The 17,189-nt window shown below is 37.4% G+C and overlaps 1 protein-coding gene across 1 annotated transcript; it reads right to left on the reverse strand.

Annotated features, from left to right (window-relative positions):
* Positions 1-1,708: 1,708 nt before the first annotated feature.
* si:dkey-106l3.7 lies at positions 1,709-11,289 on the reverse strand. Its single transcript, XM_017697227.2, has 6 exons — positions 10,497-11,289; positions 5,755-5,907; positions 3,610-3,751; positions 3,314-3,390; positions 2,374-2,471; positions 1,709-2,020 (listed from the first exon to the last, which is right to left on the reverse strand). Exons 1-6 carry the CDS (start codon positions 11,148-11,150, stop codon positions 1,957-1,959), a joined length of 1,188 nt encoding a protein of 395 aa, XP_017552716.1. The 5' UTR covers positions 11,151-11,289; the 3' UTR covers positions 1,709-1,956.
* Between the last annotated feature and the right edge of the window lie 5,900 nt (positions 11,290-17,189).

A 17,189-nucleotide genomic window follows, 5' to 3' on the forward strand; every position in this document is an offset into this window, starting at 1 on the left:
TACAGAAATTTTGCCAAATTTCAGATAAAATTTTCCCCAGTATGTTAAGTGAAGCTGTGCACAAATTTTTGCAGTAAAATATCTGAAAATGTGTAGAGGATGTGTTATTTTCTCTTAGAGAATTAAAAATAAAATAAATGCAATTTGACGGGGGGTCTTCAAACTTGTGCATATGACTGTATGCTCTTTTACCTAGGCTGACAAATGAGCTGTCATACCAAGGACAAATTTCAGATCTGCGTGAGAGTATGAAGTAAAGGTAATCCATGAAAGATTCACTCCACTTGTATAAACTATTACAAGGTGTAGGGCATTGGAAGTGCCATCATAAACAATATTAACACATAATAATAATAATAATGGTCTACACTGTGTATTATCATTACCATTAAAAGGGAGTTCCACTAAGTTTATAAAATGTCTCCATTAAACAGTTAAGGTGTTAACAGTGACTCAGAGTGGTTTGGTGTGTAATAGTTGGTTGTACAGGTTTCTTTAACAAGGGTTGCCATGACTAACATTTTTTTATACTATACAAAGCCACCAGTGAACCTACATGTTTTTATATGCAGTGATGATGATGATAAAGTATGAATAGTTTTCTTTGTGGACTGTTTTGCTAAGCATGTTCCCCTCCACCATGAAAGCCTTTAAACATGTTTTATGCCATAAATTCAGTCAATAATCGGGCAGCTTATTCCTGACCATTTAATGTAATAACTTTTAAAGATTTTAGATGCATTAAACTCTTCAGACGTCTGGTTCCTATCACTACCATTGTGAACAATTCTGACTCTGTACGTTTTTCTATCATAGAGCATTTTACACCAAACCACTCTTTATTGTAGACATTTTATAAAATCAGTGGAACGCCCTATTGAGGTTCTAGCTAAATATCAAGATTTAGGACTAGATTAAACTGGCTAAAGCCAGTCTGTAACGCTAACTCTTACCCAGCCTGACTCAGGCTCTAATCCGTGCCCTACAATGTATGATGCAATACGAATGCTGTGATGTAATACTCCAACTGTACACTACTGTGCAATTTTACAATAACACACTAAGCTTTCCCTACTGAAAAACAAACAGCACAAAGCAGCATGAATTCATGTTGGTTTAATGTGGTCTAATCTGGTTTATGCTGGTCTGGTGCTGGTTAAAATGGTCACACCGACAAACAACATTTGCGGTTTTGCTGGTGGCCTGCCATGCTAATCTACAGTTTTTCTGGCAGCACTGTTGGACACAGATGTAGACTTGTCATGGATTAAATCACCACGGTCAGAAGAGATTCTTACTGAGTTAGTATTAGCTACAGCATTAGCTGAAAAAGCAGTTATCTGTGAAAACAAGCCCCTGATCTTACAATGCAGAATCCATCTCCTAGCAAAGAGGGCTCTATATAGTATCAAAGCTTTACTTGTAACAGTAGCAGAACCATTTTTGTGCTATAAAAAAACATTTTGTAAAAGGTTCTTTTAAAAATATGTACAACAAGTTCTCCATCATAGAGAGGAACCATTTAAATCAAATCAAATAACCATTTAAATATGCAAATGATGTCATATGCAAAAAATTTGCGCACCCCGATTCTGTTTATTTGCTGAATTTAACATATTGGAAAAACAATGAAACAAATAATGTGGCCTGTGCACAAGTTATCGCACAATATAAAATGTACTTATATTTTTTCCAGTATATTAAATTCAGTAAACAACTTTTTAAAAAATGAATACAATGATATTTTAAAATAATAAAAATGACATTCAAGTGTTTTCTCTGTAGAGGAGTGTTAACTTATTTCCAACAAAAATGTAATTTGTCAACGCCAGGTGTTGCATTTGACTGTACAGTTATTGTCTTTACAAAATAACCCCTGAAGAATCTCTGTTTTTATGAGTGTACATCAGAAGTTCATGTCATCTTTCTGTCTTGTTGAGGTAAAGTCACCGGGTCTCAGAGAAGAGTGGTCTTTCTTCTGTTCCTGAACAGTTTTAGCAATGACTTATCACCATGCAAGCTGAAGGAAGACAGAAGGGTCACATTTATCACAACTACACCAAAGTACACTTACGATAGCTCACAAATTGCTAATTGCAAATTTATCTATATGTTAAAGCAATTCCGCTTCACTGAGTTCATTAAAATGGAAGAGAACTGAGAACTATATATCTGAATGGGAAACTTAAATTTACATATATTTTCATTTTGCATCTGCTAGACTTCCACACATCTTAAATATGATAATATCAAGGTACAGTATCTGTTCTGGTCAAGTATCCTCATGAGCAAACTGTAAAATGGCACACCATGCAGTTATCAGACAGTGCTATGCAAATCTGCTAACGGCAACATGGCGCACCAAGGCCTCACCTGCCGTTCCTGGAGTGCTCCAACTTCTCATTCTTTCTTTGTGAGCTAATCCTCTGCTTCAGGCTGGTACCCGCCTTCTTTTGCTGTGCTTCCATGGGCTGGATAAGCAAATAGATAAACCATGTTAGCGCATTCAGCCATAGTTTTAGCATTCGTGGCTGCATTACATTTAGATTGTGTAACTTTCCCACAGGGCCCAGAGCTTCTTCTTAACCCCAGCTGAAAAATGACCATAAGAACTTTTAGGATTAAAACCTGAGATTTTTGGGAATCGGCTTAATGGCTGCCATTACCCTGATAGCAAGAGGATAGTGGGCCACTCTCAGCCCACTAATAAAAAAAAGCTGGTGGTCCACTAGTGCTTTGCTCAGGGTCAGTCCAATTTACTTATTTTTCCTTCCTTCATTTAGTTGTACCTTGATACCTTGAAAAATGTGTAGTACATAATTTTAATCTAACAGTGCCAAGAACATTTATATCAGGCCTAGTCATTATTATTAATTTTTTTAAATAAAAGGCTCTGTGCATTTAAAATTTGTTTGAGGACATTAAACTAGGTACAGCTTGAATCTCGGTGGTCCGAAGGTGGACCAGCAGTGGCAAATATTCAGCAGGGTGCTGACTTTATCAAGCTAGTGGACTGATATATGTTTGCTGTCTGGTTAGAGAACTCTAGTTTCCTGCAGGACATCTGTACATATCTTCAAAGGATACACTTATATTTGGAATCAGTCCCAGGTCAACTATTTACCCTTTAAAATAAATGAAGTACGTTGATTAGTTTGTACTGATCAAACTACATTTCAATAGTAATTTCACACTCACATCCCATTTCATGTTGCAACATGTTGGCAAACGATGGCAAACCAACACACACAAAACCAGTTTTGCTCAGTTTTATCTAGAGTTCAAACTGTATTCGACAGCTCATTTTTCTTACCATATGCAAGTTGCCATCAGGCTCTTCGGCTAAAATATCTGTGGACATGAACTTTTCAGCTTGAGTTTTAGCTTTTCCTGCAGGAGACAAAACATAACCCCATAATCAGTCTTACATAAAGCAAGCTGGCTTTACATGGTGGCTGATGGATCTACACTAATGCTGACTAATGCTGGCCTAAAGATAGTGAAGGCATTTACTATTACAGTAAAGTCATATAACCATATCTTTTATTGTAATTGCAGCACAAGTAGTGTTCTTTTGGCATTTGTATACTGAGACAAACAAAGACTCACTTCGAGGCCTAAGAAAAGCCCATGTGTCAGAGGCGGTCCTGCGGCGGAAAGGCTGAGAAGAAAGGCTGGACTCCTCGAAACGCAGGACCTCAGGTCGTTCATGAGCCCTGGTGCTGATTTCACAATTCTGTGAACTGGTGGTCTGCAGAAAGCATAAGTAATGTAAGTTAACGATTATTACTCAGATTAAAGCCATATTAACGTAAATACATTGAAGCATTTCCATTAACAGAAGTGTTGCCCACATTATAACCTCCATTACCACATCAAAACCTTATTAGGCCACCAAAACATTTAGGTTAACACAACTTCTGAACGCATCAAATCATTTAGATTTTACTAACATATACACAGAGCATAGTGTGGTAGTCTGAGGTGAAATGTTCTAGAGGGTCGTTCACAGTGGCGGTGTTAGGAACCAGACATTGGAAGAGTTTAAAGTGTATAAAAGCTCCCTCACATAGAGGTGTTACATGAAATGTTGATTAATACAATGCCTGATGCCTGTGATAGTATTTTACAGGTATAGTGAGAAGGTTTTAGCCTAAAACGGAAAAGTAAATGGAATGCAGTAAGTATAAAAAAAGTCCCTGAAGAAAATGTGTTTTCAGATATGCCACTGTTATTGACACTGACACTACAAAAGACACATGTAGCTTTGGATATGAAATAAGGTGATGCCTTTTGTGTCATAGCTCTAATCACCACGTTTGTAAATATACTATTTCAATCAAACCACTCTGAATGACTGATCTCAATGGCTGGCTCATACAGAGATGGAATGCCCCTTTAACACTGTTAGCGAACACATTAAAATCTCTGTGAAGACAAATTCTGAACAAATCAAAACTTAACACAAATGCTTCTTGAATCATTGCATTAATATCACAATTATTGCACAAAGCAAAACCTTGATACACAACCTGAACAAATCAAAGGCTTAGTAACAAAAGCACTAAACAAATCAAAGCCTAAATAAAAACCACTAAACAAATCAAGGCCTAAACCAAATCAGTAAACAAATCAAAGGCTTAATAACAAAAGCACTAATCAAATCAAAGCCACTTAACAAAACAAAGCCTAGACAAAACTATTAACCCAAGCCTAAACAAAGCAGCTAAACAAGCCAAAGCCTGAACAAAAACAATGAACAAATCAAAAGCTTAGTGACATGACTGCATGTCTTTGGACTGTGGGAGGAAACTGGAACCCAATTAAAATCACTCATAGAAAATTCAACAGCTAATTAAAATCCATTCAGACCTCTATCTTAAACAGTGGTCACTCAACTCAAATCCTAAAACCTGTTAGACTCAGCAGGAAGTCTACTACTGATCTGAGCTTCTTCAGGGTCTGTTCACATGAAGTAGGAACTGATTTATCTCTGAATTCATTGACTTATTTATTCAGGATAAGTATACAGTCACATGGACAGTTTGGGTGTTAAATGTGTAAATAAGTTACAAGAGACTCTACAGAGGATGCAGTTTTGCACATTTTAATACATAATTACTGTTTATAGTTACTAAATTTGACATACTGGAGGGAAAAAAAACATTAAATGTGACCTGTGCAAAAATTATGGCACCTTTCATATTTGATGTTGTATTTTATGTTTTTTTCCATTACATTAAACTCAGAAAATAAACAAAAATTTTTGTTTTGAATCTATTCTTGTTTCAGTGCATCAAGTGCCTGATTGGACCTGCGATGACACAAATCTATTCTTAACTGTATTTGAATGGTCAATAGAAGCTTAGACTAGCCATTAGGTTTCGTGCGAAAGTTACTTTGCCAGAAATTGAAGAGTTTCACTGGACTGATGGAGCTCCTTCCAATACCTTTGGGATGAGTTGAACTGACCATCCAACATCAGTGCCTGACCTCACTAATGCTCAATCAAAACCTCACAGCAATGTTTCAACATCTAGTGTACAGCCTTCCCAGAAAAGCAGATGCTGTTACTGAAGCAAAGAGAGACAAACTCACTATTAATACCAGAAGAAACGCTGGATCCACACAGGTGACTCAAACTTTTCCTTTTTCACAGTGAAAGTGTCCAAAATTATTAGAAGTTATTTAGCAGGACACTAAAGTACATAACGGTGCTTACTCAAAGCTGTTTATACACAAGAACATTCTCACCTTCCTCTGGCCACGGATGCTGTTCATCTCCAGCTGAAGGCTTTTGTTCTGCTGCTGTAACCGGGCGATTTCCTCCAGCATCCGGCACATCTGCTCCAGATACAGCAAGCCAGGAGAGAGACCATCCCAGTCAGGCTCCTTGTGGCACACAGCCTGATAACACATACATACAGTTTAATATTTTATTCGATTCACTGCCTTGAATTCACTTGATTTAAAGCTACATCATTTCCAAATGAATAAAATACACATCAACACATTTACTGCCTTCCAGTTTAGTTAACTTAGGTATTGTTAATGTAATATGTTTTATTCATGTGGAATCAGTGGACAGATTCACTTACTATTATACTCAATTCTACGTGCCTATAAATTGAGACACATATGGCTAGTTTCCCAAAGCCAGATTAAGTCTATACCTGGACTAAACAAGTTTTTGATAGTCAAACAGCTGGCATTACTGTGGGTAATAGGGCTGCAAATGGGGCAGCAGCAATTCCAAATTTCAGGCTTTTTTAACTACTAAAACAATGAAGGAAAAATAGCACAAAAACAACATTCTTAAATATTTTTGAGCATACCGAAGACTAGCTCTGTGCTCTGAAGTGGCCTGATATTGTTTCACAAATGTAAGGGGAATTCCAAGTAATTAAACATTCTTCATTTCATCCAGAGACATTTATCAAGTCACAGTTGTTCAAAGTGGTGCATGTTTTCTTTAAAATCAGTTCATGAATGTGAAATTGTCCCCGAATAAAACATATCTGCTACTATTGGAACACCAACATCACATACAAAAACTAGTTGGCTATATATAAATGGCTGCATTTGTGTTGTAGGCATTATGATGCCTGGTTCCTATAACCACCACTGTAAATAAATTTGCAATTTTCTTGAGCATTTCACATCAAACTACAGAGACTTCGGTTATGTAAATATTTTAGCAACTGAATTATGCAAGAATATTAAAAAAATTACCTCCCACTCCCAATGCATTTTTTAGCCATTCTAATAATCTCCCATTGGATGTGTTGTATGTAGCTCAACTGTGGGTGTGACTCAGGCCTCACATCAACAACCTGACTGAGTAACTCTTAGCTCATCTGCTTTAAATCTCTGGTTGCTGTGCTATACGTGTACAGCTGTGTCTTGCCGTCTCTCTTCAAACATTTCAAATAAGAAAGGAATTAAAACACACAATATTTAGCACAACGTCCTGGTGCACGTGACAATAATTTGGAGGCACTTTGCTGTTAGTAACAGTGGATCATACACACCTACAGGTGTCTGCCATCTCTTGCCAAGGACACACAAAATCACAGCATGGAAAAAATAATAACTGTGGAAATGTCTCTCTTTAAAATGCTGGTGTTCAGACATGTCCTCCACAAACTGCTATCTCTAACCACACACACACACACACATACCCCTACCCCCACATTCCTCACAATCCACTTTACACTGCTCCACTCACCTGAACGGACTGGTTCAGAGACAAGAGAAAAGAGCAGCGCACACACAAACAAAGCCCAAAGCAGAATGAATGACTAATGAGGAAGCAGGTAGTGGCTGAAGACATGCGAGAATGCACCTGTGCATGTGAGCTTTTGTCTGTTTTTGTCCATTTTCAGGACAAAAAGTGTTGTTTCTACAGTTAAACAAGAGGAAAATAAGGCTAACCTGCAACACAATGATCCTGACACTGAAAGTGACTTTTGTTTTCTTTTTAAATTTTATGTGTCTTTTCTAAAACTGAAAGTGCAAATTCATCTTTTTTGGTTGCATAAATCATAAAAAAATGGTTTGTCAGTTCAGTAATTTTTTTAATTGACTTTTTTAGGTTGAACTGTGGAACGATTTTTTTTTTACAAAGCAGGGAATTCAACTGTTTACAGACATTCATGGATATTTCTAAGGAGATTTGATAAAATATAATGTGCATAAAGAAGGAGAACATCAAAAAATAAGTGAAAAAACAGGAGTTTTAAAACTGAAGTTCAAAAAGTGAAGCTATAGACGAAGACCTCTGGAAGACCTGGTAGACACCAACACTGCCCCCTCAGATAAACAGCACTTAAAGCTTTCATTTTTTGAGAGAGAGAAGAAAATCAAGCTGCTTCAGATCTGAAAACAACCACAGGTGTTTCTGTCCATCCTTCCACTGTGAGAAGAGAACTCAGCACTATGGGTCTGAAAGGATGCGTAGCTGTCAAGAAGCCTCAGTGAGAAAACGAGACACATCCAGACCTCAACATCACTGAATGCGTTTGGTATTATTTAGATTGGAAACAGAAAATTCGACCAAATTTTAAGACTAAACTTTGGAAGTGTAGAAAAATATCCCATTCTAGGTTTCTGATTGAAAGTCTCACACTCTGAATGGCTGTTTGGACTGGAAATTAAATAAATGAAGGGTCTTCCCAGACTTTTGCACAGTACTGTATATGGTATGCATGAGGCATATGACTGCATTTTACAATAAGTTATAAAAACAAACCTGAGTGTGTGTGTTTATTGCCTCGGTGACGTGTGTGAGGGGTAAAGAGCTCATTATCAGAGCTTTGCAGTAACATGATTGTGAAACTGCAGGATTCCTGGTCATTTGTTGGTCATTAAATGTCACATGAATGAATTGCAGAGTGTATGCAACGTTATCCACGCCCTGTTCACGTACACCGCTCAGTGCCAACATCAGACAGGTCTTCTTCTGAACTATGTATATAAAAAAAATCCAAAACCCTCCTACTCAGATAAGCAACAGTTTCTCCTTTATGGCAGGAACATAAATTACTCAGCCAAAACTATAATGATGAATATTTTATATGAAAAGGTAGTGATATAAAAACTGCTGCTGATATATTGGTTTGATATGTAAGTATGTGTTAAATTGGTGGTGTAAATTATAGATAAAAGAACACAATAGAACATCTCTATGAGTTTCTTTCCACATCTGTATAGCTGTGCAGTATTATCCATGTTATTTTGAATAATGAATAGCTTCCAAAATACATTATCAGATAATTCAATTCAAATCTATTTGTCATTATCTTTCCTTGTTTCATATGCTTTTGCTGATATCAATATATCAGTGAGTATTATCAGTAGAAAACATACTTCGTCTCCAGTGTAAATGGAGGCCAGTGTAGCTAAGCAGTGTGAACCGAAGACAAGCATCAAAACTGTTCTCTGTGTTAAAGCTCAGGTGGTGAAATGAACTTCCCAGCTTCCCAGCAGACTCGTGGCACACCCATCCCCTCAGGAAGCACGTAAAGGGAAATTCTGATTAAAATGAAAATGTAATCACTACATCTGTTATAAATATGCCCATTCACCTCCTACAGTGGTGCCATAGTACTCCTGAAAGTGAGATTTGACAGTTTAAAGAACAGAAACACCACCATCTGATGATGTATCTTGAAGGTGGAAGGAACAGGTGAAAAGCAGTCAGTTCGTGATGATGCTAGCTACAGCAGGAAGCCAGAGAGCTAATGTTACTGCTGGGAAGGTAAATATAAAGTATGTACATCAGTGGATTTCTTTATTGATGTGGGGGAAGTTCCTAATAGTTGTATGATGCATTTGTTCAATATATCACTGCTGTCGGAACAAAACCTTGTATTTTGATGTTTGCTGTTTTTGACATAATCTAAAAAAGGCCTGTTGCTCTACATAGTGTGTAAATTCCACGATACATAGACCATAAGAAATGGCCCAAAATTACTTAGGAAAAAAAAGTTTGGTTCCATTGACTTACATTAAAAGTAAACTATGTTTTGTCCTTCTCCTGTAAAGTTCTCATTTTGGACATACAAGGTTTTGTTTCCAACAACAGTGATATGCTGTGTACTGTAGTTAGCGAACACTGATGAACACAAAAAGGAGAACAAATTGTGAATTCTGTCAAACTCATGAAGCTGAGGGACACAATGTTGTGTTACAGTACTGCATCAATAACAATACACTCTTAAAAAAGAAAAAAGGGCCACATAGTGTCCTTTGAGTGATGCCATAGAGAAACCACTTCTGGTTCCTGAAAGATTTCTGTAATTAACCTTTAAAAGGTTTAAGGAATCCATACATAATGTAAGGAATCTACACCAATTTGGGGGCCATTATAAGTGATACTTTTTTTTGTGGTCATACTATGTGGAGTTTCATTACACATTAAAAAAGTTCTTCAAACTTACACATTTCATTTGCAACAGTGGTTCTCTAAAGAAGCATTTTAGGCCATCAAACGCTGTTCCTCTATGATATAATATTTCTTCATAGTTCAGTGGTTGTGATGCAAAAGAGTGGTTTAATATGAAATAGTTTAACAGAGAAACTTACTCAGATTTCTTCACAGTGGTGGTGATGGGAACCAGGGGTCTACAACACAAATTTAGCCATTTTATACTATCCAAAAGCACCAGTGAACCTACATTTGTCTTCTGAGCTTTTGGATATAATGTTGATGATGATAAAATGATGGAAATATGAAAAGGTCACTTTTCTTCAGGAACTATTTTGCCTGTATGTACCTCTCCAACATAAATGGATTTAAAAAAACCTTTTCAAAATTATAGTGGAACAATGGATTTAGGCATCAGACAGTGTATTCATAACCATTTCAGGGAATAACTTATGGTGGACGTCTGGTTCCTATCACCACCACTGTGAACATGTAAGTTTCTCCAGTATGTTAAAATAATGAGAACAAAAAAAGTATGCTGTTGAACACAAGTTAAATGGAACCATACCTCTGCTAAGTCTTTGTCATTGAGGTCAAGCTGCTGTAGAGTTTGTGCTTGTCTGTGCTGGTCAGCAGGCTGTCCATGAGGCCTTCCTGACCCCATACTTTCAGTCCTGTGGGGTGGTCCAGCTGGAACGGCATGAAGACCTCTGATCAGTGAGGTTGTGTTGCAGCGTCTGCGAGGTCCAACATCCAGGCCTTCCTCTAGGAAAGGGGATTCTCTCCCTGTAGCCTGTGTCCAGTCCAGCTCATTTCCTCTTAAAGCCTGATCCACTGAGGGTCTGTCTGCTCCTGTAGAAGCCTCAGAGAAACATGGGGATGATGAGGAGCACAGGGATGGATCTGGTGAAGAACATGAAGGTTTTATATCTTCTTCAATTTCACATATAGCAGCTGGCTTGAATGTGAGGGAGTCTACAGAGGTCAACACACTTGACCTGGAGGCCTCAGTGCTGCCCAGACTGGACAAATCCACTCCAGAATCTTCAGATTCGGACCTTAGAGTGGTTCCTGGGAGTCTGATGGAATCTGCAGAAGCAGAGTCGCTGCTGTTGGCATCCTGCTGCTTCTCCAAAGGTTCTTCTGAGTAACAGGAGCCTTCTGGGAATCCATCAGCCACCCAGCTCTCCAGCATACACCCGAAATTCCTGTACAGATTCATCAGTTCATGGCTTTCTGTCTCTAAATGTTGTTCTCGTTCAAAGAAACCACAACGGCCCTTGTATTTCTACTCTAAATTCCTCCACACGACTCCTCTCCTGCCTGACAGGTGATGAGTGACTGCAGCGACCAGGAAGTGAGTCAAAACTTGTGACAGAATTTAAAGCATCCGCCAAAACTCCGCCTACATTCCTCTTTCCCATGGCTTGGCGTGGACTCAAGCTCTGTGAAACCACAAGTTTTCCCGATCTTCCTTACATCCTTCTCTCTCAAACACCTGATCTGTCCCGACACGTCCAAACACACCAGCTTGCGGAATTCTCCGAATGAAGATGCGCCGAAACTGCAGCTATGCAGAAAGCAACATACCGAAACTCATGAAGAAGGCCTTGTAGGAACCTTGTGCCCTACACATTTAGCAAAAAACTTCTATACTGTACCAAAAAAAGGTTGTAACAATACATTCTGCCAGTGAGCAGAATCAACCTCAACAGCAGAACCATCCTCATTCCTCTGAAGAAATATGTTTATATAAGAGATATGTTTGAAGAACGTTAACATAATATTAAGGGTTTTTTGCTGCCGTAAAAACATACATCATGCAGAGGTTCTTTAATCTTTACAAAGGTTTGTCACACAGAACAAAATCCATTTCATGGTTCTTTAGGGAACCAAAAGTATTTTCTGACATTGGCATTGAGCAAATACTTTTTTCTCATACAGTCTTAAACAATGGTTCTTCAAAGGTTATTTAGTAAAGACAGTGTTCTATATAGAACCATGGATACTCAAAACTTTGCATGGTCAAATGGTTTTTCCCTATATTGAAAACCAGTTGTAGATTGTTCTTTAAAGATACTTTTAGAAATGGTTTCATACTAAAAAAGATGGTCCTTCAAGGGTTCTTTAGTGAAGAACATGGTTCTATACAGATTACTCAAAGAACCCTTTGCATGCTTATTTTGCATCCAGATAGATGGAGAATGGTCTGCATGTCCTATAAAGAAACCTTTTGAAAAGGATTCCATATAGCACCAAAAGTTTCTTAAAGGTTTACAATGTCAAGCTTAACAGTAAGCAGAACCCTTTTGGGTACTTCAGAACACGTTTCAAAATGGTTCTATATAGAATCATATACAACATCTATCTGAAGAACCATTTCACCATGCATAGAATTGCATTTGCATGCTTAAATGGTTCTTTGAGTGATCATGGTTCTCTATAGAACCAATTTCTTTACTAAAGAACCCTTAAAGAGAGCAGCCTTTTTAAGTGTACAAAAGTGCACAAAAAAGCTTCTGCTATTGTTATGAGTTAAAGAACCTCGTCAGTACTATATAGAACCATTTTGCTGAAAGTGTGCTTTCACTTCAAAGAGTACAGAACATTTTTGTGCTATAATAGAATTATTTTTAAAAGGATCTTTAAAGACGGTTCTCCATCATTTTATTTAATTATTTACCAATGTAAAAAAACACATAAGTATTCAAATGAGTTTTGAGTTGCCACATTCATATATATCCTGACTGCTTTAGCTAAAGAACTTGAGAAGAACCAATTTTGGTCCTTTTGGTCTTTTTAACAAATGGTTAACAAAAGTATATACAAATTAAAGGCCATACGTTCAAGCCAAGAACCATTTAGCAACCTTTATTTTTCAAGTTAGTGAGTGAAGGATAAAAGGGCAAGGCCTTTAGCATAATTTCCCAAAGTAGCACAAATATTCACACTAATATTTACATGTGTGATGTTGTTTTCCTCAAAACGAACATGCTTAAGCTTTAATATGGTCAGTTATGCCAAAATGCCAAAAAGAAATGGTTGGTTGGAAAGCTTAGGTGTTTCCAAACTTTTGATGGGCACCTCACAAGGTCAGAATGACGAACCAAGTTCGGTATGTTATGTACCTGTGATATCAATCTACCTATTTACACTGACCCATCACCTGTTATACCTGAAATGACAAGTCATCACTTCCTCATCACTACCACTGACGGCATAAGGAACAGTAAGTCACGATTCCCAAAAACCGCCCTTAAAGGCTTCTATATACCATATGGGTTATTGTCTATTTGAAGTTGGAAACCATGTCACACAAGTTGCAGGGCTTAAAAAGAAGTTTAAAATATTAGGCACAGCTCCAAAAGTCAGTATGTACATTTCCACAGTTGACCACAGATTAAATAACACGTTTCCTTTTTGCTTTTTGTTTCATAGCCACTCTGCACATGAAAAACAGTTAATATAAAACAACATAAAAAATGTAAGAGATTTAACTTTTGTATAAGACAGATTCATGTTTACTTTTCATATCATTAACATTAAAATGTGTATTTAATTTTTAAAAATTCATTTGTCACAGAAATTTTGGTCACTGGTGTTATCAGGACTCTAATGTTACATTTTAACACAGTATTTTCAGCTCTGTTAAACTGCTTCTTTGGATCAAGGCTCAGCAGAGAGGAAGCATTTCAAGGCATGAGAGTCCACACTTACTCACTATATTTCATTAATTTATTACTGATTTTGTTTATTGGGCAGCACATAACTTGTGTCATTGGTGTTATGTGCTTTAATTTCTGGGTAATTAAAATGTTGTCAAAATTTTAAATAGTTGCACAAGGTCATCTGACCACCAATGAGTCAGCCAATTTACAAAATGCTCAATTTTAACCAGAATGTCACTGGAGTCACAGTCACTGGTGTTGTATGAATATGGTGTAAAATGTGTTTGGATAAGCTCTTATTTTTCTGCATATATGATAATAGGAGATGTTAATGGACATATTAAAATTGTTCTCCAAATGGAGAATGACCCACATACCTCCCCTGCGCTACCAACCAGCAGATCTGACTCAAATGATATACACAGTAAAACCCAGGTACAATTGTGCTGGGGGCTGAAATAGAATGGAATGTAACCCAGCTGGGGGTCCATGAACATCAGGTTGAGAGTCTGAATTTGAAACTCAACCGAAGTTTCAAAAAAGTCCCTTTCATTGCACAACTGTCAAATATGTAGAAAGCTCTAAACACGTCCTGTGTAATAAAGCACTCTTGACAGATAAGGTCTGCATTCCTCTCTGTGTAACTGAACTGAAGCAAGGACGCACACTCTCTGAGAACTGTGTACTCAAGTAAAATTTTGATTAGAACTTCCACTGAGTAAAGCAATGTCTCATCAGATCCATCATTAACATTTAGTTCCTAGCTCTCTTTTTTGGCTTAATTTCATTCTGTTGTGTTGGTTCAGCTCCTGTTCTGCTTCACTATGATCACCGCTCTAACTCCAGAACTTTAGCATTATACTTTACACCAGGAAAGAAAGAGAACAACACAGTCTAACACACGTCAATTTCCTATGCGGATAGTTGCTAGATGGACTTAAGTAATTAACAGGGAATTCCACCAATTTTTCAATATTTCTGCAATGGTTCATTGTAGAGGTTCAGAGTGGGGGTAAATGAAACCAGGGGTCACCATGTCTACACACAACACAAATATTTTATTTATTATCCAGAGCCGCCAATAAACCTATGTGTGTCTTCTGAGTTTTAAATGGGGTATTGATGATGGTAAAACAGTGATAAATCTTTAAAAATAAGGTTTTGGGGCACTATTTTGACTTACAACAATCTGCATCCTCCACCATGAATGTAAATACAAAGAATACATCACTTCATGTAATAACTTTCTTTGAGGGAGCTTTCAGAGGTGGATGTCTGGTTCCTATCATCACCACTGTGAACAATTCTGACTTGGGAAGTTTCTCTAGAACAGAGCATTTCACACCAAACCACTCTGAATGACACTGCTCACATTTTAACCTTGGAATTAGGCATATTAAAAATATTTGATGGAATTTCACTGTAAATTTTTACTTAAACGTGCAGTATGTAAGATTTAGTGCCATCTAATGGTGTGGTTACAGACTGCAACCACCTGGCTCCTAATCCCCTCCCTCACCCCTCGATTTCCATGTGTGTAGTAGAGACTATGGTGGCCTGTCAGGTTTTCTGCTGTTGTTCCCAATTTCATTTTGCTTCTTAGATGACAAAAATACACTCTCTTGCTTTTTCTTGTGCTAAATAATAAGTAGGATTCTCCAATTGTCAAAATGTGGGTTCTCAACCTCAACCACAAGTTCTGCTTCAAAGTGAAAACACGAAAGGTGCTCTCTAGAGTCAATGTTTGGATTGTCTGTCCAGTTTCTACTATAGAAACATGGCAGCACAACATGGTGGGCTCTGTTGGTTAAGGCAGAAATTAAAGACTCATTCCACGTTAATGAAAATAACTCAATGTTACAGGTGATTATCCACCAACACAAACATGGTTTTGTGTACAATATTGAATTTCTGCTCATAGATCCTCCTAAGCCACCTATAAAAGCAGTTATGGTTAGCTAACCAGCTCTTTATAATCATTTTTTTCTTACAGTTATCAGAGCCATACAGAGCTGTTATTTCAGGCAAATGATGAATTGACAGGACTTTTCCTAAAAAAAGGGGGCCATTTCTTTTGGTTCATTCGTCATGAAATTTACATACAGTCTAAAAGGCAATAAACATTTTCAAATGATAGCAAAACCTGAAACACTGGAGACAAAAATGGACAACAGCAATATATATTTCAGTCTCAAAAGCACTGTAACAAAAACATGCGGCTGTGGTGACAGTTTTACCAGCAAAAATAGTTGTTTTTAGTGCATAAACTTCACAAAAAGATTTAAAAATACAAGGCAAATGTATTTCAGGACCATGTTTTACCTCTGTTTACAATGTAAATGTAAGGTACATGTGATACAATGTAAATGTACCTCACCTTGGAAGGGGGCAGGGGGTAAACCTGTGCAGTACCCTTGTTTTATGACAGTGTATGGATATGGACATACAGCACACACTAATTTGGCCTCATTCACATTCATAGCTCTCTCAGTAAAGAATGCTGGTATTTGGCTTTGTCTGTTTGCGTCTCTGTCTGAGTAACTCTGTTATGTCTGCCTCCACTAATCCAGTCCAAACACATGCAATGCGTGACAAACCACAAGATTACACCTTCCACTCAGCTGAATCTGGGTTTGAGTTCTTGCACGTGTTCAAATACCACAAATTCCACCTGCTTACCTCCGAGTTTCAGACACGGATAGCAGAGAACAATTTCAGCAGTTCAGCAGAGGCTGGGGTGGGTAGACAGCGCTGCCACTGAGGCTCAAAGAGGCACAAAAACATCTTGGGTGTATAATAAAATATCTCATATTAAAATGCGGGATAAGACATGCTGATATAGCTTGAGGCCTGCTAATAGCAAAGAATACGTCTGTGCTTCATAAACAACTAATCTATTTAGGTAGTACTGCTACTGGCCGCCAGAGGCCGCTACACGTCAGTCCTAAACCAAATGCCTCTCAAAAGAACACAACAGCGTTTCCACACTGAAACTGAATCTTAGATGCTTTTTCAAATCTCATCAATGTTGTGACAGGAATTTTAAGGATTTTTCTTATGTTCTGTATATAGACAATGTCTGTCATAACAAAACACCTTCTTAAAGTAAATAACATGGCATAAAAATATATTAGATTGTGTGAATACATGACTATTTCTCACATATTTTCTTACTTTTTCTATGAATAATGTAGTTTTAAATAAGAAAACGTTTGTAGGATTTAATTACGCTAATTATATCATTCTTCATCATTTACTGTCTGTCTGTTTGTGTTTCTTTTTTTATTGATTTCTATCTGTCCGTCCGTCCTTCCGTCCCTCCACCCATCCATCCATCCATCTATCTACAAATCCATTTCCAAAAATGTTGGGACGCTGTGCAGAATGTTATTAAAAATAGGTTGCAATGATATGCAAATCATGTGAAAACCGTATTTTAAAGGAAATTACTAAAAAGGTAACATATCACATGTTTTTTGAAAAATATATGGCCATTTTGAATTTGATGCCAACAACACATTCCAAAAAAGTTGCTATGTGGGCTTGTTTAGTACTGTTTGGGATCAGAGTTTATTTTGTTGCCCCATCCCAAC

The sequence above is a fragment of the Pygocentrus nattereri genome, chromosome 18, assembly GCF_015220715.1.
Source record: "Pygocentrus nattereri isolate fPygNat1 chromosome 18, fPygNat1.pri, whole genome shotgun sequence".
NCBI lineage: Eukaryota > Metazoa > Chordata > Actinopteri > Characiformes > Serrasalmidae > Pygocentrus > Pygocentrus nattereri.